The sequence below is a fragment of the Sesamum indicum genome, linkage group LG6 (assembly GCF_026168435.1).
Source record: "Sesamum indicum cultivar Baizhima isolate 11 linkage group LG6, ASM2616843v1, whole genome shotgun sequence".
NCBI classification, from domain to species: Eukaryota; Viridiplantae; Streptophyta; class Magnoliopsida; order Lamiales; family Pedaliaceae; genus Sesamum; species Sesamum indicum.
In genome coordinates this window covers 26711337-26734423 of record NC_142662.1, presented here as the reverse complement: position 1 = coordinate 26734423, position 23087 = coordinate 26711337, and the positions used below count along the sequence as shown (strand labels likewise).

The following is a 23087-nucleotide window of genomic DNA, read 5'->3' as shown; positions in this document are numbered from 1 at the left end:
AAAAATATGGGATCTTGCCACATCACGTGAAGACTGAAGATGGGAATAAGTTTCATTAGGATACGTGGCCACAGAAGATGATGAGTTGGAAATCTCCTCATACTAAAGATAATTATTTTCTTGAAAACCAAAGAGCCCACATGCTAGCTGGGGCTCCCTCATCCCGAAGAAATAAGAGATTTTAGCTTGTTCATATTGATTTTGGTCTTACTTACAAATAACAACTTCTAAAGCCAATAGTTTGAATTTCACACTCTATTCATTTCTATCACTAAATTTTATTATAATTTACTGTAACTAGACTCGAGCATTTTTTGCTGGCCTCATATATTTAAAGAGAAAGTGATGGTATAATTGTGGTTTGAACAAAATAAATAGTAATTTTGTAAATAATTTGGAATGATGTTCCAAAGTCCAAATTGGGGGTGACTTGTTCAACACTTGTATGGTTTAAACAAGTGTAAAGTATGGAAAAACCGGAGGCATTGTGTTTGGGAATAAGCAGAGTTGGGGCCTTGTCTATTTATCCAAAACACTGCACTGCACGTCTAAAGAAACTTAGGATTACTATATTTCGGAATTGCCTTTTTTCTTTATTATTATTATTATCACTCGCATCCATTATTATTAATATTCAGAGAGATGCCCACCAAATCTTTTTTTATTAATTATTAAAGTAATTAAAAGCCCCCTTTCCCTCTTCCTTTGTTTCTTTATTGCCTCTTTTTTTTTTTTTCATTTTTCTTGAAATAAATGTAAAATATGGGTTTGTGAAAAAAGAGGAACAATATATTAGAAGAAAAGTAATTTGTTATTTGTTGTGTATGGCAAGAAATGAGGAGATCGAAAATATTTGAAAAATTGTGCTTTTTGTCTCATACAATAAAAAATTGCATTTTTTGTTTCATAAAATAAAAAATTAAAGCATTTTTTATACTAAATACTATAATTTTTTAGTATAAAAAATCAAATGTGCTAAATCTATAAATTTTGGAATAAAAAATACAATTGTACCTTTTCTTATATCGGATCAAAAGTACAAGTTTTTCAAATATTTTTGTTGAGTAAGGGAAGAAAAGGTCCAATCCAATCCATTCAAATAATCTAGATTTCACACCTGTTCTGTTTCTATTTATCCTTACCAAATGCATCACATTCACATTCACATTCACATTCACCGGCATAAATGCTCCTATTCCATTCGAATAATGCTATCTTTCTAAAACTTAAATATTCTTTTATTTTCGTCTAAAATTGCACAAATGTTTTCACATGTAATCAGTCTCCATTTTGAATAAGGTGATACTCATTTGATGCGTGTAAAAAATGCAAATGTCTAATGGATTTGGACAATCGTTTGTAGATTTCCGTTTAAATAGGCGTTAGTACTCCGACGCCCAAATTAGTATTGAATTTAAGATTGAATAAAGTGAAAAGGTAAATTTAATTTAAAGTCGCGATATTGTGAATAAAATTGATGAAAAATGTAAAAACAAGTGATAATATGTTTAGAGAGAGCTTAAAAGATAGTTTAGAAAATGAGAGAGGAGTTTAAAGAGTAAGAAGGGTGTAGAAAAGGTGTTTGGGGTATCCCTCGTCTGGAGAGACCAAACCTGTATTTATAGGGGAGTGCCCCAATTAGTTGGGGGTCTATTCCACTCCCTTGATATTCATGGAGATTGGTTAAGAGCTCCTTATTCGTATTTGGACGTACGTTAGAAGGAGTCTTCTTTGTCTACGGAGACCTCTCTTCTGTAAGGAGTTCTAGCTGTTAAGGGAGTCCTTCTTGCTAGGGCTGATGTGGTTCAAGTGGTTGCTGATGGCTCACGTGGGAGAGTGGGCTGCTACGTGTGCGGGCCTTTTGGGTCGAATACCTTTTCGGGCTTTAATCATCGTTTGAGTCGGGAATGTCCCTAGTCTCCTCCCTTCTTCTTGGGTTTCTTGGGCTGTTTAGGCTGTTTAGGCCTACCTATTTAAACTGTGGATTGAAACATTCTTGGCTTCCTGGGGACATTATAGGGGTGGGATGTCCTAGGTCTCCTAAAGGGTGTCGTGGACTTTCTGTTTCTTCTTCTTTTATGGACCCTCGAAACTCTTTGAACCACCTTATTTTTATGCACATGAGCTATTATTTGATTATTAAAAAAATAAATTGTAGTTCAGTCTTTATGGAATTATAGCTTTCAATTCACTTTTAAAATAGTAGTCTTGTTTCAAATCGAAATGTAAAATTTAAAAAGTTTGTTGCTATTATTAATTTTTAATATATTTTTACTGTAAAAAAAAAAAAGGTAAGTTAGAGGAAGTAAGGCAATAGGCGCGATAATGATTTCATTTTCTCAATATATAGACTCTATAATTATTTTTTCTTTTGTGAGTTTCGAAATTTTGCTTTATAGTTCATATGATAAGTGTGAGGCGCACCAAAGTATGCATGTACTAAAAGAATATTTCCAGATTACATATATATATATGAAAGAAAAGAAAAGAAAATCATAAATGAAAGTTGGGAGTATATCTTTTTTATTTGATGCATAATATTATTTAGTATATTCAAATTCAAATAAGTGATTCAAAACATTAATATTCCAAATCAAACAATATATTAAAAAAAACATATAACAAGAAATAACTATAAAAGTAAATCATATACCCATATTTGTGATATTTGAACCCACAATAATTTTTAGGGTAAATTGACACCCTTTAAAGTTGGGTCAAAATACACAAACACTTACTGTTTTCTATAAAATTATAGCTACACTTTTTAAGGTTATAATTGTAATAACACCTACATATTACACGTACACACTTTAAAAAATATAACTCTATTTTTATAAAAAAAAGAAGATATTTATATAAATTTAACCTGATATAAGATAATATCAATATAATTTACCCTAATTATTTTTTAATAATTATTATTATAATGGCTCATAAAAGTGGGGAATGGGAGATAGTATGAATGTGCGGGGATAGGTGATGTGAATTGGCAATAAGGGGCATGTAATGTATTTATTGGAGCAAGCAACCTCGGATTTTTGGTATTTGGAAGATCCCATTCCCTCCACATTTCTCGTGTGATCTTTTTATATATCAACTTTTTGTTGGTTTGTGGAGCATTATGTGTTAGGGCCCTCCCTACCCCATCATTGCATTCTCCTACCCTCACCCTCACCCTGTTACATGTATTCAGTACGATATAAAACTCGTGTTTAAATTCCATTTACCCCCCACATTTTTTTATTTTGCAATAAACCCCACAACATTTAGATAAAAAGCACCTTACGTGTTGATCTGCTTATTTCCTATGGGGAGTCCATTGAAAAACTTCAAATTTTGGAGGGGTTGAAATGCAATTTACCAGAAAGAAATTCCCGTTTGGCTGATAGGGTCTCTGTATAGTACGGATACGATGTAGTTTTTGGTATTTCTTTCTTTCTTTCTGGATATTGTATCCATCAGTCCAATCCAAAGTCTCAAGATCACAGCAGCCCACGTTTCAAGCTGTGAGGGCATCATGTCCCCCTTGTGGGACCCATCCCTCGTCTCTAAATGAGGAGGGGCCCCTTCCCGACCTCACATGACCATCACGTGCCATTACCTACGTGGTAATATATAATTACACTCCAGAGAACGACAAATTTCAAAGCCCCCCCTCCCCTCCAAAAGAAAAAAAAAAGACGAAATAATAAATACTTAATTATTGAAAAACGAAAAGGGGCGAAAAAATTAAAGGTGTGCGGGGCCCACGAGTTGGGAAGTTCTGACAAAAAACATGCAGTCACGCGTTTAACGCTACACGCCAAAACACGTGTCGCGCCTCCTCCGTGGTAAGATTGTGGTTTAGGAGGGAGGTGGAGGACTTTTTGGTCAATTGATGAGGAAGGCCGAGGGTGGGCGTGGGGTGAAGCGATTTATCGCCACGTGGGCTAGGAGGGAGGGTTGGCGTCCGGCGCACGCAGGAAAAATTGCTGTCTGCCTTTCCTTTTTTCTTCTTGATTTCTTCTCTTTTGTGGAAGGGAAGGCTAAAGGCTAAAGTCTTGCTTGCTTCCAAGTACACACCCCTTTTGGCTACTTCCAAAACATTTTTTCCTTCACCCTTTTGGATGTATTTCTATATTCGGCTACAATTTGTGATCAACTCACCTCACACTCCCTCAATTTCATTTTAATTTTTACTTCTATACAACTACTTATGAAAAAAAAACCTAAATTAACATTTGAATGATGAGAAAATCTACTGATGATAAAGAGTCGCAATAAATTTTGACCGTCGTAAGAATACGTTGCTTTTTTGATTCGAAGGGGTAGGCAGACAGCTACACCTTTGATGTCCACATGCTTGGTTTCAGGGAACGCCCGACTCAGCAACGTAGTGAGACTATTGCTTGTTCCCGGCAGTTGAAGTTATTTTTTCTAGTTGTGGAACGAAATTTGATAATCAATTTGAGAGTTGTGAATAAACAACTCAATAATAAGCAATAAATATGTAGTCGTAACAAGAAAATGAATGAAAAGAATTGTACATGTGATATCTTCAAGCTAAATCAATAATAATTTTCAATTGGTACAATTTAAAATAATGTAGCATTGGCTTGTAGAAAAAGTCATACTATAAATTAAAATGTGAATGGTAATTTATAAAAGTGATGGGAAAGTGTATGTTTACTTTGAGATGACTTTTCTTTTTTTGATATTTTGTAAGTTAAGGCCATAAAGAAAAAACAGGGCCAATCACATGATAGTTTGACCAATAGAAGCAAACTGTATTACATATATTGGAGAAGAGTATAGGATAATTACACTTTCTTTTTTTGAAGTATGGTGTAATTATATGTAGATTTTTTGTGATTTGAAAATTTTCATCTAGTACCCGTGAGATTTATTTCCGTCTAATGAATAAATCCCTCATTTATTCAAAATTCACTGAATTTACTGATATTAACAAAAAAAACTGAATGAAAATTGATATTGATTCTCGATTGACTTATTACTGACGTATAACAGGTCAAATTATTTTTTTTTTACTAAACTATACTTAGAATGATGAAGATATACCTCCTCACATGCATTAATGCGTGAAGACGTATGAAGGTAATTTGATCATAAAAAGATTTATTTGACCTACAGTAAATCAATAATAAATTAATAGAGGTTAAATATAGACTTTTTCAAATATTTTTGTTGATATAAGCAAGTTTGATGAATTTTAACTAACAGATAATTTATTTGTTAGACAAAAACAAACCTAAAAATTAATAGATAAAAATTTCAAACCATAAGAAATCTATGTATAATTACATCAAAACACAGGGAAAAAAAGTGCAATTATCCCAAAAAGCGTATTGTCTTTGAAAATTGATACTCCCAAGAGAAGAGAGTCAAGAGACCATACATACATACTAACATACATACATACATATTGGGTTTGTCTTTTCTAGTGGGATTGCTAACACCACTCCCTACACATGGAAAAGACACCAAAATCCAAATGGGAACAAAAACGGAACAAGTAACCTAAAACAAACAAAAGATGATGAATGGGAGTAGTTGTCGTCGTAATAACTGCACTTGCCAATACCCACTTTGCCCATTGCCCCTTCTAATAACATACTATTAGTAATCCCCCTTTTGGCTCTCAGCCAAAACCATCACTCCAATCACATCTTATCTACATCTACTTTTCAATCTTTTTTTTAGGTTAATATATTGCAAGAAATGCTTATATTACTAATAATACGTCTCCTGAAATTCGAACTCATGATCTCAATAAAATTTAATTTTTATAAATTTAAAAAATTAAAAACACGACATCCTTTTTGACAGGAACCAATAAGAAATATTTGAGCTTATCTATTAGTGCTTTCTTCCAGCAAAACGACGGTTTTCTCCTCGTATAGCAGCCCACCTTTAAATATTATTTGTAATAGTCACTTATTATTGTAAAATATTCAATTTAAATATCGAGACCGCTAAAAAAGTGATATTCATCACTAGTTCCATTCGAAGAGTGCGATTGATGATTTTTTTTTTAACCAATTTGGGTGTTTACTATTGTAATATTTTTTTCTTTTACTTCAATGAATTCAAATTGATGATGTATTTTTTGAAAATAAAAAGATACAACTAAAATTCATAAACAAAAATGAGACAATAAATTTGAATATAATTTTGTAGTTTTGGCTTAATATGAATTGTGAGTGTGAAATAGAGGCAGGTGCAAACATTATTATTTATGGACATAATAGTGAACCAAATTGGAATTATATTATAATGGTGGGGCCTACTCAGACAGTTTATTTTGGCCGCTCCCATTTGTCGTCTCCGCCTCACCTCCGTAGTTGCTTTTGCCTTTGCCTTTGACTCCAACCCACCCCCCCCACTCTCTTCTCTTTCTTTCTCTAACATAACTTATTCTCTCTCTTATCCATTATAGTAATTTCACGTTAGCTTCGTTTTTCTCCTTCTTTCCACTATTTATTACTTCTTTTCCATTTTCTTTTTCTCTTTAATTCCGAATATTATTTATTTATTACCCTCTCCTCTATCTCTCTCTCTCTCTCTTGTTGTGTGTTTTTCTTCTCTTGATCTTTTTTAGTTGGGTTGGGATGGGAAACTGAATCCCTCTGTCTCTGCATATCTGCAGAAGTGTCTTCCTTCTTTGTTTGTTGTTCAGAGAAGCTCAAGCACCAGGAAGAGAACAGTGAAAGAGAAAAGTGAAAAAGTGGAGTATCAGGCCACATAAACAGACTCGGGGGGTGATAAGTAATATTAGCAGTATAATCAAGATCATCAATCTGTCTTTCGAGGAGATCATCGTGTTCGTGTGGGATTTCCAAAGAGTGATTCTTTAGCAACTGCAACTCCTCATGGCAGGCAGTAATGAAGTAAATGCTAATGAATCAAAGGTAATTATTGTCTTCACTTCTGACAACAAGTCTTTTCTCAAGAGGGTTCTTTGAATTTTATTCCTCTTTCCTCTAATTCTTGCGATTAATCTCGTGGGTTGAGCTTCTTGGTCGAGGAAGAGTTGATTGCTGTTTGTGATTATGGTGAAAGGTTGAATCTTTCCCGTTGATTTTGCGGTGCTTATCTCTGTTTGTATTTCTATTTTCTCCTTCCACTTTGTTTTTTTTGCTCTGTGCTACTGATTTAGCAGTCCCCATAAACCGATTTCATGCTTGAGTGTTGGGTTTTTTTTAGTTGGTTTTCTCTACTTTCCAGTTTCCTTTCTTTTTATGGATGTGCATGTTATTTTATTTTTTGTTTTCAGAATTTTCCTTTACAGCTGATTACCTTACTGAGTTGATAATACTGATTTGGGGTGCTTGTGTATATTTGTGCAATTTTTCCTTCTCAATTTCTGTTTGACTTCTATTTTGTGCTCTGTTTTTTCAAACACTTTGAGTAACTTAAAAGCTTGTCCTCATTTCCTTTGTGCAGAGAGTGGTTCCGCTTAATACATGGATTCTGATATCACATTTCAAGCTTGCTTACAACATGCTCCGGCGGGACGACGGCACATTCAACCGTGATCTGAATGAGTATCTTGACCGGAAAGTGCCTGCAAACGCTAATCCCGCTGATGGGGTTTACTCTTTTGATGTTGTAGATCGGGCCACAAGCCTCCTCAGCAGAGTTTATTTGGCTGCCAATGAGAATGAGCCTCAATGGGGGATTGTTGAACTGGAGAAGCCCTTGAGTACTACTGAAATTGTACCCGTAATCATCTTCTTCCACGGCGGAAGCTTCGTTCATTCCTCAGCCAATAGTGCTATCTACGACACGTTCTGTCGGCGCCTCGTCAAGACTTGCAAGGCTGCTGTGGTATCTGTGGATTATCGTCGATCGCCCGAGCACAGGTACCCGTGTGCATATGATGATGGATGGGCAGCTCTAAAGTGGGTTAGCTCGAGATCATGGCTTCGGAGTGGGAAAGATTCTAAGGTTCATGTGTATTTGGCGGGGGATAGTTCTGGTGGTAATATTGCTCATCATGTTGCTGTTCGGGCAGCGGAAGAGCCCGGTGTTGAGGTGTTGGGTAATATTCTTCTTCATCCGTTGTTTGGCGGGCAAGAGAGAACAGAATCCGAGAGAAAATTGGATGGGAAATACTTTGTGAGGATCCAAGACAGAGATTGGTACTGGAGAGCATACCTTCCTGAAGGGGAAGATCGGGACCATCCAGCATGTAATGTATTTGGCCCCAGGAGTCGTAGCCTTGAGGGGCTTAACTTTCCGAAAAGCCTCATCGTTGTGGCTGGATTGGATCTTCTCAAGGACTGGCAGTTGCGTTATGTCGAAGGCCTCAAGAAGTCCGGGCAAGAAGTCACACTCCTTTATCTCGAGAAGGCAACAATCGGATTCTATTTCTTGCCGAACAACGACCATTTCCATTGCCTAATGGACGAGATGACAAGCTTTATCCACTCTTAACTGTTTATACAAAATCACCTTAATTAACTTCAGTTACAGGCAGCCATACATAATCGAAGCTTGACAAATAACTTCGCGGCTCTTCTTCCACTCCCTTCGTCAGCAGCAGCAACAGCAGCGGTGGTGTGTAGTTATATGGTTGTGTAGAAAATTACTGCTTTTGTTGATAACTTTGTCATTTGTGGCGGTGATATGATGTTTTGCACCTGGTGCAGTATCGTCTCCTTGAAAATTGTCGCCAGGCTGACCTGGCTCCTTCCATGGAAGAGGAATCCATATCGGGAGCTCAGAGACCACGGTACCTCAGCTATTAGTATTATAACTCGGTTATGGACTTAAGCAGCGTAGCAACTCGATATCAAGATTACCCCACGGCCCGACTTCCGGCATTGTAGGAGGCGGCGAGGGTATTCATGTTAATGATAGAAACTACTAATTCAATACATGGATTGGGAAATCCATGGTATTGTGATCTGTACTTATACGTCTAGAAATATATAAATATTTTTTGTGTTAATATCTAACAAGAACGCTATGCAGCCGACTTTGCTTACTATGTATGTTTACTATAATACTAATTAGAAGAATAGTGTGTAAATTTGAAATCCCCATAGCTTGGAAATGGGCAGTATCTAAATTTGAGTTTCAAGCAATTGTTGGTCTGTGTTGCAAGCGTGTGTGGGTCATGGGAAAATTTGATGCAGAAACGTCTTCCCCCACCATTCCTATTCTTCCTCTTCTTATAACCATTTTGGGAGCACTCTTATATAATGTCGGAATGGAATGCGATTTTAGTCTGTGATTCTTTGGCAGTTTTATGGGTGAAAATGCGATTTTATGGTTGTATTCCAGGATGGATGGATGGATGGCTCATCACTCACTATCTTAAAGCCAACAAAAAGACCACGGAGAGTTGCTTTCCTTTTGTCCAAAGTCGTTGCTTCTTTAATTGGTGAGCTGCTGCGAAATTGAAAACGGCGTTTTTGAAAGTGGTGGACCATAGAGAGGCCCGTTGTGTGTCTCTCCCCCGAACGCCAAACACAAACACTCCACCAACGAAGCACGTCACAATCTTCTTGCCCCCACACAACAATTAAAATGATTAGACATGAGTCCAAACAATTCCACCTCCCTATCATCTGACGTTGATTTGATTAATTCTTGGCACCCCCACCTCCTCCCTTATTGTTTTTTCTACATTAAATTGATTATAACTTTGAAAATCTTATTTCTCTAATAAATTATCTTTTTAGAATAAAATCAAAACGCACAGAATATGAGTTGAGTTGCAAAGTGATAGTGATGATGATGAAGGGTGAGGGAGAGGGACCACTTTGAAAAATAGCTCCCCCAACAAACATAGTTTAAATTATAGTAGTTGGGATTGCTTTTTGGCAAGTGTGTTTTATGGGCACTAAATGGTAGACTAGAAACAGCTAAGAGTTTGGACAAAAACCCCACAAAATGACAAAATCCCTTCTTACCTCCCACTGTTTCACATTTGACTTTTCTGCCTTATTACTCCTCTCAACTCAACAAACAATCTCCTAATTAATACACCATTCCTTCATTCATAAATAATAATAATAATCACTTTTGTTGTTTTCTTGCATTATTTTAACTTTTGGTGTGGTGGTGGTGGTTTTGTCGTTTTATGTGATTAGCTGTGGCGTTATTAGTGTGTGAAAATCGTGACAGTGTGATCTCATTGGCGAGTTTCATTAAGACACAATAATTGTGTGTTGAGGCTTTTGTAATTGCTTGTCACCGTCTCACTCATTAGTCTGTTCTTCTCTACTCCCTGCGCTGCCCTGCCCCTTCAATCTTCATACTTACCAACCCCTTCTTTCTTTTTTTCTTGTTTATTTCTTTTTTTTTTAAATCAATAATTACACTCTTTTTATAAAATTTAATGTAGTTACACCTGAAATTCAGTAATAGTTTAAAAAATTATATTTAGAACCCATGATGTTTACTTTTATTTAACGAATGAGTCCCTCCGTTTATAAAAAAACTCATTGAATTTGCTGATATTATAAAAAAAAATTGAATGAAAATTGATGTTTACCCTCAATTGACTTATTACTCATTTATTGTACGTCAATCAATTTTTTTTTTTCAATTAAACTGCCCTTATAACAATAAAAATATATATCTTCACATGCATTAATGCGTGAAGATGTATGACAGTGTTTTGGTCATAAAAAGATTTATCTGGCTTGCAATAAATCAATAATAAGTTAATCAGGGGGTAAATATAGATTTTTTTTCAAATTTTTTCTAATATCAACAAATTCGATAAATTTTGACTAATAGAAAAACGTATTTGTTGGATGGAAGCAAATCTTTGAGGTGTTAAATATAATTTTTCAAACTACAAAGGATTTAGACATAATTAAACCAAACCTCAGGGAATGAGAGTGTAATTATCCTCTCTCTCTCTTTTTTTTTTTTTTAACTCAAATTAGATCTGACGAAATTCAACCGATTGATATTATATGATTGACCATTCTTCCTAAATTATATCAACAAGCATATAATAAGTATGTTATATTTACCATTTAACCAATTTAGATTCGGACAGACCCCGTCTTCCTAATATGCAGTTCTCTCTAAGGGATTAATTAATAATTTTATTTTTTAAATATTTTATAAACCTTTGAAAATTTATATAAGCTGTCAAGATTAATAAAATAAGTAGTAGGATTGGATTTTATAGATTATGTGTCTATATATGGAATAAAATTACAGAATTTGTAAAATATTATTAGCAGTATTTAATCTTTGAGTCAAATTTAAATGAATTAGTTTGTATCTTAAACATAAGTTACACAAATCAATTTACACTTATACATAAAATTATACTACAAATGCTCGTTAATTGTGACGTCGTCATATTGTCATGACTATTATTTTACGAAATAAAATTCTCAATCAATTAAATAATTAGTGTGATTCAAATTTCAAGTGTGAATAGTTATTTTTATTTTCTAGTCTTGACAAAGAACAGTATTATATAATTAAATTAATATATCAATCAATTAAGTAATACATCGATTCAATTAATATATTAATATAATAAATAACAATAAAATAAATTATAATAAATGATACAATAAAACTTGAAGTCATGATTAAGTGATTGGTTTTGCATGAGGATGATGTTGAGAGAGATGATCATAATTTGAGATTTACAGATGAGGACAAATGCTAAAAGACAAAATAATCGAAAGATTTTTATTTGATGGGAATTTAACACGTGGCAAAGGAATGGAAATGGTCCAATAAATACAAAACCAAACGTGCAAGACATTGCTTTGAAGTGAATATATATATATATATATAAAATCCAAATATTGTCAATAATTGCTTTTGTTTTTCTTCATTCATTATTGCCTGGGAATCGCTATTCGCGCAGGCCACGCCTTTTCCTTGGTGGGGTAATCACAGCATATCACCAACTACGTATACTTATTAAAGACTTGTGTTATCCATAAAATTTAGGTTATTTCTAGGAACAAAAAAACAACCTTAAAAAAAGGACAATTTTTAGCGACTGCTATTGGAGAAGGTAAGAGACGCTCCCACTTGGATAAAATTGATGCAGCTTAAGACTTAACTCGTGCTTTTATTGTACAAAGTATTATTTGTTTTGGTTTTATCACGTTTTTTTAGAAGAATATTTCACAAGAGATGATGTTTTAGTCCAATTAGTCTCAAAATATTATTAGCTTTGACTCCGACCCCATAAAGAGAAGCCCAAAGACAGAAAACAAGAAGGGGATGCCTAAATCTCTAGTAATGTGAAAAAGATTGAATTTGTGTAGCAATTTTATGATTTGGGAATTAGGGTTTTGGAGGGATTGAATGTGAATGATGGGGTTCTTTTATGTGTAAAATGCATAGTGTTGTTTGGGCTTCATAAAAAGTTCGGGGCCCATATATTGAAGGTAGGTGGCGTGTCATTTTGGGCCAAACCAACACAATTACTACATACTACTAAAATTATGTTGCAAGAGATTGAAAGTACTAAGAAAGGACAATTATTTGGACGTAGCAAAACAACAAAGTTAGGCTGAATGCTATAAACATAAATACCCAAACCTAAGTACCCTTTGAGTTTGGTTTGTGGAATTAGATGGGAGTTAAATGGATGGACCACCATTAGACCTACTCATTCATCTATCATCTATCTATCCATCCCCCCCCCCACCCTAAATCAATAGTCTTGCAAATAAATGATATATTTATACGTTCTTTTTTTTTTTTTTAAATGATGATATGAATTCAATCGACACTACCTATAAACTAGATATACTAAACACTTATATTTGTTTCAAGAGAGATTTGAACTTGACGATCAAACCATCGCTCTTTTTATTTATAACAGTAAGAGTGTTTTGTGATAAAAATATTGACTTTGAAAAGGAATAAAAAACAAGAAGGTTTTTTTTTTCCCCACCTTATAAGATATGATACATAGAGAATAATAACTGTTGGAATGTAGAGTCTGACCCAATATTATATTGAAGTTTAGATTTAATTTTTTGTGTAAAGTAATCTTATAAAACTTGGAGTATATTCTACAAACAGAAAAAAATAATTAGTAGTACTATAAAAATGTGTCCTAGACGAAAATTATACTGAAATGGATAGAGAGTAAAGATTAGGACATCTGACACACACACACACTAAAGAAAAAAGACGGTTGGTGCAGAGGCACTATTATTTTCATTCATGTAATGTACCCAGAAAAAGTCTAAAGTCATCTGCCGTTTGGACAATCACAAAAGACACACACACACACACACTGCAGTGAAGATGACATGTAGGAATTTACATTGGAATGGAGTGAAGCACGAACCACCACGCTACACTCCCCAATCCATAGACCACAACACCAAACCCAAACACATACCCATGGGCCACGACTTTGACCTTAGCCCAACAAGAAATCTCACTCTGAATATCTCCATTTTAAGTAACAAACATCCAATTTCTTGCATCATCGTCATCATCATCCCCTTGATAGGCTCACCCTTATGCAAGAAAACCTTTATGGAGGTGAGTGGGAAGTGACTCAGCTTATGATTCTGGTCCTTTTTCTTTTTGGTTCTTTTTTCTATTACTGTTGTCTCTGTGGGTTTTTGTTGGATTTAAGAGACTGCTTTTGGGTTGAAGTTGGATGAGGGTGACTCTCTGAGTTTCTTGAAACGGGATTTGGGAAATACGTTGATTCGGGTCAAGAATTGCAGTCTTGCTTATTTCTTGGAATACTTGATAACTTAAACTATGCAAGTGCTTTATTCTTTTAAAGAACTTTGCCATGATAATATGAAAGAATTAATCGAAAAAAACTGAAATGATTGAGAGATTTGGGGTAGAAAATAGGATTGGGGGGGAGGAAGAGGAAGAAGATAGGAAAGACAGGAGAATTTGTAGGGATGAGAGAATTTAGGTAATAGGTTCATGTTCCTTCACTAATTATTACACCAAGCAAATACATCGGAGGCCAGTTGCAATGAATTAAAAGGAAAAGAAAAATATCAAAAGGGATCTTGGGTTGATTGAACCCAAAGTCCTTTGCCCTTTCAGCTGTTTTTGTTTTTTGTTCCATGATGTAGCATTGAAGCAACTTCATAGCTTATCTATCATTACATTTAGTTTACGCTTTTCACCAACAAAAGAAAACAAAAGTTTATTACCACTACCCAATTGATCATATGTAGAAATGAATATCTTTGGGGCTTTAATTTACAGGTGTTTGCTGGTTTGGCAAGGTTACAATTCTATCGAGTGATATGAAGAGCCCACCATCTTTGGGGTGTCCAACACATGAAATTTTTGCTGCTGTGATTGCGATTTAAAATGTTTCTTGTAGATTACAACACTAGCATTGAAAGTATGGGTTATGCTTTTAGTAAATTGGAGATGGACTCTGCACTTCTTGATGGTTCCAGCTCCAATCATGATGTTGCCAGTAGCTCTCACCTCAATAGGCAGCTCAATTCCTTAGACCATGACATTGCTCAGTTGACAAAGCTTCGATCACGACCCCATGACAACCTGAGACGAGTTTTGCCAGGGAAGCGTGTATTCCCCGTTTCAACTGTAAAGATGTTGGCTGGCCGAGAAGCAAATCTTTCGGGAAGAGGGAAGTTCTCATCAGGAGATTGTTGTCATGTTTTGAGTAAATATTTGCCAGTTAATGGTCCGTGGGTTGTGGACCAGATGTCAACCAGGGCTTATGTATCACAGTTTTCCGTTGACGGCTCACTTTTTGTTGCTGCATTTCAGGTATTATTGCTTTCTGCAAAAAGCAGATTCTAACAATACATCACAAGGAAACTTCTCGGATGGAACTTATATTGCTTAATGGAGATATAGGCAATCCATTCCAGTGTAACTAAAGTCCATATTTTTCCTTGATCCCTAATCTTGAAATCATTAACTATTGGTGTTATTGATTCTTCTGAACCAGGGAAGTCAAATCAGAATATATGACGTCGAAAGAGGCATGAAAGTTCAAAAGAACATTCTTGCCAGAAGCTTGAGATGGACAATTACTGAGACGTCCTTGTCACCTGATCAAAAACACCTTGTAAGTTCTCTTCTTTTATTGATTCGAAAATCATGTAAAATTGCTTCAAGTCATAATTATTTGAAGCATTTGAATATTATGAGTCCTCAAAGTGTTTGTGGTAATTTGATTTTGATACATCTCTTGAATTCAAATGCTATAAATGCAGGTTTATGCTAGCATGTCACCTATCGTCCATATTGTCAATGTTGGATCTGCCACCAAAGAGTCTCTTGCGAACATCACTGTATGAAGTTCAAATTCTCTTTATTTTTGGTATTCCTGAAGCCACAGCATAAAATTTCATGGTTGGATAATATGGATCAGATTTGTTGTCGGGGACATAAATGTTACCAGGCCTTCAACCCCCAGCTCCATCTTGGGTTTTAGCTATGATCAAGGCCTGAAGTTGTTATGTTGATTTCCATGTTCAATTGCATAATTAGAGAGAACATGGGGTTCCTTTTCTACGCTAAAGTCTGGCCTTTACTGTGCAGGAAATCCATGAAGGTTTGGATTTCTCTTCGCCTGAGGAGGGGGGATACTCTTTTGGAATCTTCTCTCTGAAATTCTCAACTGATGGGCGAGAAGTTGTCGCTGGAAGCAGCAACGAGGATATATATGTTTATGACCTTGAAGCGAAAAAAGTCTCCCTTCGAATCTCAGCACATACGGTACATGTTATAATTGCTGCTAGACTCCACGAAAGATTGTCTCGTTGTCGCTTATACATATTTCTCTTGTCATGCAGTCTGATGTCAACACTGTATGCTTTGCTGATGAAAGCGGTCATCTAATTTATTCAGGAAGTGATGACAATTTCTGTAAGGTAATTCTATTTGTATTAACTGGAAGCTAAACCACCCTTGAGCGGTGAACAAGATTTGAGAGAAATGAAAACTTGATTGCTCAAACTGCTACGTTATGGAAGACAGTAATGAAAGAGAAGATAGTCTATCGTTTCTTTGAAATAAACAACTTGCTGCTGCATATAGGTTTGGGACAGACGCTGCTTTAGAGCGAAAGGCAAGCCTGCAGGTGTCTTGATGGGCCACCTTGAAGGTATTACATTTATTGATACCCGTCGAGATGGTCGTTATCTCATATCCAATGGGAAAGATCAATCTATTAAACTGTGGGATATACGGAAAATGTCGTCAAATGCTAATTGGTATGATTCCTTCAAGGCGTGTCTGAACTATATACGAATTCCTTTGATGTTCGAATATTAGGTGCACATTAGTTTGCCTTAGACTATGTGCTCCCTTTTCAGTTACCGCGGGTACAGGAATTATGAATGGGATTACAGATGGATGGACCACCCACCGCAAGCAAGAGACCTAAAGCATCCATATGATCAATCGATAGCAACATATAAAGGTCACTCAGTCTTGCGGACGCTGATCCGCTGTTATTTCTCGCCTGAATACAGGTAAGTTGCTAGGAATTCAAGATTACAAGACTTTTGATTCTCCTCATCAACATGAATAGATCTACCTAGCAAAATCAAAATGCATTGTATTTTTGCAGCACCGGACAGAAGTACATCTACACTGGATCTCATGATTCCTGCATCTATATTTACGATTTGGTATGCACTACATTTACAATTATTTGTCTTAGACGCCTCTTCTTGTAACCACCGAATTATGATTCTGATTTGATTTGGCATACTAATTGTTTCCGATATATGGTGACTTTGAACTTCAGGTTAGTGGGGCACAGGTAGCAAAGCTGCAGCACCATAAGTCGACGGTGAGAGATTGCAGTTGGCACCCCACATATCCGATGTTAGTTAGCTCTTCATGGGATGGAGATGTTGTGAAATGGGAATTCCCCGGGAACGGAGAGTCCCCACCTCCAGCAAACAAGAAAATACTTGGAAGGAGACAGTTTTACTAACGACGATTCCATTGTAAAGGAGTTGATAGTATCATGGACGTCAAATAAATGTGAAGCAGCCATCTTCGGATGTGCAATGAAATAATGTACATAAGTAAAGGGGAAGATTTTTACAAGTTTATGCAGTTGAAGTGTGGAAGAAGGGCGTTGGTGGTTTGGACAAATGCTGATATGCAGTAATTAAGAGAGTAAATGCAGCACACTGCTTCTTGCATTGTTGTGCAATGGGGATTGTGTTTGTGTATAAATAAATATAAAGGTGGGTGTGGGTGTGGGTGTGGGTGTGGGTCTTATACACAAAGCCTCCTCGAATCTCCTTAGGGAGTGGAATTTGAGGTTATAAATCTATTTGGTCTTGTGCTACACAAAAGCAAGCCAGCGTTAATGGTGTTTAAATCTCAATCAATGTTTAAATCTTAATACCATCACTCTATCATTAACCTTTTCATAGTTAAATAAAAACAAGTTGCATCACAGCTGCATTATTCCCATTACTGCTTTATCTAAACAACATACAGATTAACACCTTTAAATTCTTGATGAGACTTTTTTCCAATAATTCTAAATTCCAATCTATCAACTCAAATCAAATAAAACTTAAAAGCAAATTTGACTTTAAACAAAAAACAAAATCATGGACAAGACAGAATTGAGATATGATTAATAGAGCCCATCTAATGGGTTAATCAGAAGTGGGAGCCATATTATATATTGCACACATGTCTTTAATAAAGCTCTTATTTCAACTCCCTTACTCCCCACCAGGAGACACACATTTGAAAAAGTACCTACACATCAAAATTTTGTCCAATCAAATCAATCATAAAATGAGTCTGATATACTTATTTTACGAATGATCCCTTTTATTAAACTATACATCAATTATATGACAAATGTATTACACTTGCTTTATAATTAATTCAAATTAGATAAAATCCAAAGTGAATTAAAATTTCCCAAACACTCTTCCTTCATAAGCCAAAGAAAGAAAACAAGAATCATATCATTACTTAAATCTGTTTTAGTGGCCCTCACCATCAAGATTGACAAATCATTCTTACTTTGTGCAATGCAAGAACTGAGACAAAAGGACGCCCAAAACAAACCTATATTTACAAAAACTTGAATGAAGACCAACTGAATCAATCTGTCCCATGTATTATTATCTATGACTCTCAAACATAATATGCAACAACTTCAAACCCGTCAACATTTTGACGTTGGTGTATCCATCACACTATAAGTATTATTATAAGATCTCTCCATCATTCTCCTCAACAACAATTTGAAGGGACAAAGAATAAAAAAGTATTATAAAGTAATTAAATAAATCTATTGAGAATTTGAGAGTGTACTAATTACAAAAAGGATTTTTGCAACCATAAATCGCAGCTCGCTCATTACTAGACTCCGTGTTTGATTCATTTATCCACAGTTGAAATTTTACTCATCACCTAACATGAAAAATTCTTACCCAGACAAAATTTGTCCGAATCAAACTATTCACATAACAAACGAAATACAACTATCATGTGATTAATCACTTCCCACTGTACGTTAATCACACGATAAGTGTATTATAATTGACATATAACTGATCAAACGATATCCGAGTAAGAATTTCCCATCACATTACCACCCCAAAAATAAGCATCTTAAATTAATTTTTTTTTTCCTTTTTTCCATTTTTGATAACCCCAGCAAAATTATTTGACTCCAAGAATTCTCAAATCCCATGTGGCATCATCAGAAACAGAGTGTGAATTCCTCATCTTACCCTTTCCACTGTGCGCATTGTGCAGTAGGCCTGGTTTTCTGCTTGCCAGCCTTGAGAGGGCAGGGCGTCTGTACGGGCAGGACCATACAGTTATACTGTAGGCACAAGGAGCTGCTCACTGGAATCTCCACCCTCGGAGTTATCTCCATCCCGGTTAGATAATTATGCTGTAGATACAGTATCTGTATGCTCGCAGACAACAACCGCTCCACGAAGCTACGCGGTACCTCGCCTGTGAACCGGTTGTTATTCAGATACAGGTTCTGGACCGTCGAGAACATTGGGGATATTTCGCCTGACAGCCGGTTGAAGCTGAGATCCACCGTCTCGATTTTCACTTGATCCACTGGTTGGACCGGACCGTAGAACTGGTTTCTCTGCAGTTGGAGGTTACTGATTGGGAAACTGAACAAATTCACCGGGATACAGCCTGTGAACTGGTTCATACTCAGGTCTATGTAGTTTAGCCGGTTTAAGCGGGACAGTACCCTGTCAACTGTGCCGCTGAGCCGGTTCCATGACAATGAGAGGTACTGGAGGGAGGATGGAAGTCCATGTGGGGAAAGAGAACCGGAGAGATCGTTGTGCTTTAAATCAAGCCGAGTTAGGGACTGAGAAACGAACGGCGGGATTGAGCCGGAGAGCCGATTGTGGCAGAAAATGACGTTGGACAAGGCGGGCAGAGTTCCGATGGAAAATGGGATACTTCCACTTAGTTGGTTGAAGCTAAGATCAAGAGTTTGTAGGCCCCGGAGCTGACCTAAGCCCGCCGGAATTTCTCCGGAGATAAAGTTTCGGCTGATAGCTAAAAACCGCAAGTACTTCAACTGAGACAATGTGTGGGGCAAAGACCCCATGACCCGACCAGGAACAACGGTTAACTCAGCTAGAGCGGAGAGTTTACCGATGGCGGGGTCGAGCCTCCCTGTGAGACCGGGCGCCCCGGCGCGTGGATCGCCGAGATTGAGGGCGATCACTTTATTTCCATCACAGTAAACACCGGCAAAATTACAGGGGTCGGAAGTGAAATCCCAGGAAGCAAAATAGTTGGATCCTGGCATATCGTTTAAGCTCTTCCGAATCGACTGCAATGCCAAGAAATCAATTGGGTCCAGCATTGCATGCGCGAAAATCAAATGGGTCAAAAAGAGGAAACCATGGGCACACGGATTCCTCAACAAGCACATCATTTTGGGATGTTACTGTTAGTCAAACTCAAATGCAATGCAGAAGCAGGGGGGTTTATAAAGGGTTTGTGAAAGTGCTTTTCCGTGAAGCTTTAATGGAGGCAGCATCAAAAGTTGCAGAGAGAGAGAGAGGTAAAATCAATGCAGACTGGCACTGGCTTCACATGGAAGGAATCATCATCAGGAAAAAAGAAAGTTTTGAGCAATATTCAAGAACAAATATGGTTTTTTTTTTTCTTGGATTTGTATAGCTTGTGGGAGAAGGTGAAGAAATGGGGAATGTGGCTGGCTGTGGATTGTTGTTCTCCAGCCGCCCAGCGTGTGAGTATATGGAAGGTTTGTTGATTATTCCCATCATTTTTTTTAATTTTTATTTCGGGGATTAGAATTAATTGGGGTTTTTGTTTGTTGCAATAGAGGAGGTTCGGAGAAACAAACGGCTGTCCGAGCCTCCGCAGCTGAGGCTCGGAGTGGAGGGTAACAAACCAGGCTCGGGTTTCGCGGGAGGTATTTCACGGGACGGGTTCGGGTTCGGGCCATAGGAGTCTCTCTTTGCGATGGCGGACGGTGACCAGCGGAGGCACGTCATAAATGTGACCTGTAACAGAATCGTGCCACGTAAGAGTGGGGGGAGGTTAAAGTGACAGCTGGATGTGGTCCGATCAAGGTTTCATGTAATCGTGTCTCCCGTGGTCTTGGTGCAGCCTGCACCCACACTGTACCCCAGCAACTGCATCAGCTCTCACTTCATTTTTTATTTTTCATAATTTTAAGTGGGATAAACATTATGTGACTATTTCAATTAAAAAAATTTAACCATTACTTAGCGTTAGAATTTATTAAAAGATTATCTAATTTGATCATTGTAGTTTCATCGTCACCTAAATGTTATATACCAATTGTCAACTTACAACATACTTATATTGAGTACCAGATTCTTAATTTTAACACACGATTAAATTTTCATTTTAAAATCGATTAACAATAAAAAAAATCATTTGGAATTAATTCTAAATCAGCACAATATTTTTGTTAAAAGATGGTCCCAACAATTCTCCCCTTGTACCAAGACCCGAAAAATAACCCAATTCGAAAATTGATTTGTCAATCATCATTGTCATATATTCCTGCAAAATAGAGATGTTAGCAACAAGATTCAAAAGATAATATCACAAACACTAAGCAACACACAACACATAATATTTGCACATAGCAAATAAGACTAAGTCATTTTTGCACCAAGCAAATAACCAAAAGAAATAGTAACGCTATAAACTTGTAACCACCGAGGATAAGTCTAACTGCCACATAGGCTTAACCAACCACTTAGGCAGCCACCGAAGCATAACCACAAAGACACAGAGCCACCGAGGCTCAAACCCAACCACTTAGGCTAAGTTACAAAGACTAACAACACAAAGCCACAACATCCACAAAAGAACATCTTTAATGCACTAAGTATTAATATTGCACACAACAGGATCATTTGGACACCAAAATATTCTTCAATAATAATGCATTTAGCAAAATTAAAAAGATTCAGCAATTTCAATAATGATGCACCAAGCAGTTTATAAGCAACTTTGAAATGCATTCTTCAGTTCAATTACTACCCCAAGTCACTCGGTAATAAGGGGATCCCAAGCCAAGTTCGACCAGATACCCGTCGACCTCAGGGGTCCGACTAGGTGAGTATTAACAGAGAGATCGGGTATTGGGTCAGAGGATGCACTAAGCAGAATAATATTGCACTAAGCATAATAATAACAAAAATTTTTGCACCAAGCAGAAATAATTCCAAAAAATAAAAATAATATCATCGGAAATTTTCACAATAGAAAGTAGAAGCGTAAAATGACAGATAATTTTCACAACAGAAATATGACAATATCGACAGAAAATTTTCAGCACAAATATAGCAATTTATTTGACAGAAAAAAAGTTTCTCCAAACAGCAGAAATAAGTTTCACCCCATAATGATGAGCTTTTTACCGCTATAATTCTTTTTGGGCTCATCACTATGAGGTGAAAACCTAACAGTTTTATCGTTAAGTAATCGATCAGAGTTGTATATTTTTCGAGTTTGATAGTCTTTTTCTTTAATATAAACTTCTTAATGTTTGTAATGAAAAACTCTTATATCGAAAAATATGAAGAAAAAAAATATATTTTATTCACAAGAGCAATCCTATTAGCTAACCAAACATTCATACACTTGTTATGCGCTTCAGCATTTGAACGAAGTTGGTATATCTATGTCGTTGTCGACGTATTGAATATTTTTGGCATTTACATTTTAAACAAGAGAATTCGGTGGAGGATGGGCAAATCCCTTTTCTTCCTTACAAATTAAAATGGATAAATTTCTTCGACTTCTTTTTTCTTTTTTGTGCGCTTCTTTTTTTTTCTTCGTATTAGATAAATGGGGGAACTGGATTTGAGTCCAGAATCTTTTCTTGATGTCGACTCAACCAAATTAAACTTCAATGCAAAAATAATTTTGAGGTTGAGAAACGGTGTTGAATACAACACAACTTTTTTCTTTTCGTTTGTGTTTTTTCCATTTAAAGTTAAGGTATCGTTGTGACTTGTGAGTGCTTTTTCTTTTTGATTCTTTTTAAACCTCATCTCATCTCTATATGGCTGGGCTTTCAATTGTCGGAGGACCATTCAACTGCCTGCACTACTACACCATTGGTTTGGCGGGTATAAAAGCAAGAACTACATTCTGAGATTAATTAATGATTTGTTACTATATTTTTTAGGATTATTAAATTAAATAAGAGTTTTATATAGTTTGAGCAACATATATTTGCACTAAGGTAAACGAATGGTCACATCAACTAGATTTGTGCTGCACTGTATGCAACTAATATTGTCTATAATAATGAGATATAAGCTCTTAGGATTTTAGTTCTTGTCACTAACTAGGAATTTGCTAATGATCCATGTCGGAGCAAAATTTCGCTCTACCTTTTGTATTTAGTTCATGATTGAGACAACACAAGTATTACACAATTTATTTCTAAAACAAACAAAAAGGTGTTGAATAATTAATAAATACGAATTACGTAATGAAATGTAGAGCTGAAGCAAAATTTCCCATGAAATAGTTGTTGGAACTTGGAAGGTTAGATTGAAGACAGATTTGTAGACCAGATAATAACATCCGGAGCGGCCAATTCATAAATACGAACCAGA

The 23087-nt window shown here is 36.2% G+C and overlaps 3 protein-coding genes across 4 annotated transcripts; 2 read left to right on the top strand and 1 right to left on the bottom strand.

Moving 5' to 3' along the window:
- The first annotated feature begins 6507 nt into the window (after window positions 1–6507).
- On the top strand, window positions 6508–8644 carry LOC105163207 (gibberellin receptor GID1B). Its single transcript, XM_011081469.3, has 2 exons — window positions 6508–6911; window positions 7447–8644. Exons 1-2 carry the CDS (start codon window positions 6873–6875, stop codon window positions 8437–8439), a joined length of 1032 nt encoding a protein of 343 aa, XP_011079771.1. The 5' UTR covers window positions 6508–6872; the 3' UTR covers window positions 8440–8644.
- A 4664-nt stretch (window positions 8645–13308) lies between these two features.
- LOC105163208 (transducin family protein / WD-40 repeat family protein) lies at window positions 13309–17146 on the top strand. Of its 2 annotated transcripts, none has more exons than XM_011081470.3 (10): window positions 13309–13503; window positions 14200–14736; window positions 14921–15040; window positions 15189–15266; window positions 15517–15693; window positions 15771–15848; window positions 16015–16190; window positions 16293–16451; window positions 16550–16610; window positions 16730–17146. In XM_011081470.3, the coding sequence occupies exons 2-10, from the start codon at window positions 14308–14310 to the stop codon at window positions 16919–16921; spliced, it is 1470 nt and encodes a 489-aa protein (XP_011079772.1). In that variant the 5' UTR covers window positions 13309–13503; window positions 14200–14307; the 3' UTR covers window positions 16922–17146. The 2 variants fall into 2 exon arrangements, with proteins under 2 accessions (XP_011079772.1, XP_088737835.1); XM_088881709.1 differs by lacking the exon at window positions 13309–13503 and adding an exon at window positions 13534–13680.
- A 762-nt stretch (window positions 17147–17908) lies between these two features.
- Window positions 17909–20247, bottom strand: LOC105163209 (uncharacterized). Its single transcript, XM_088881710.1, has one exon. The coding sequence runs from the start codon at window positions 19886–19888 to the stop codon at window positions 18695–18697; it is 1194 nt and encodes a 397-aa protein (XP_088737836.1). The 5' UTR covers window positions 19889–20247; the 3' UTR covers window positions 17909–18694.
- Window positions 20248–23087: the final 2840 nt, after the last annotated feature.

What these genes read in the sequence shown, in the direction of transcription:
- LOC105163207 (XM_011081469.3), top strand. Translation starts at nt 6,873, where the DNA reads ATGGCAGGCAGTAATGAAGTAAATGCTAATGAATCAAAG. An exon ending in TAAATGCTAATGAATCAAAG is followed by an intron (nt 6,912 to 7,446) that starts GTAATTATTGTC and finishes TCCTTTGTGCAG; the next exon opens with AGAGTGGTTCCGCTTAATAC.
- LOC105163208 (XM_011081470.3), top strand. Translation starts at nt 14,308, where the DNA reads ATGTTTCTTGTAGATTACAACACTAGCATTGAAAGTATGGGTTATGCT. An exon ending in TTTTTGTTGCTGCATTTCAG is followed by an intron (nt 14,737 to 14,920) that starts GTATTATTGCTT and finishes CTTCTGAACCAG; the next exon opens with GGAAGTCAAATCAGAATATA. An exon ending in TATTTCTCGCCTGAATACAG is followed by an intron (nt 16,452 to 16,549) that starts GTAAGTTGCTAG and finishes GTATTTTTGCAG; the next exon opens with CACCGGACAGAAGTACATCT.
- LOC105163209 (XM_088881710.1), bottom strand. Translation starts at nt 19,888, where the DNA reads ATGATGTGCTTGTTGAGGAATCCGTGTGCCCATGGTTTCCTCTTTTTG.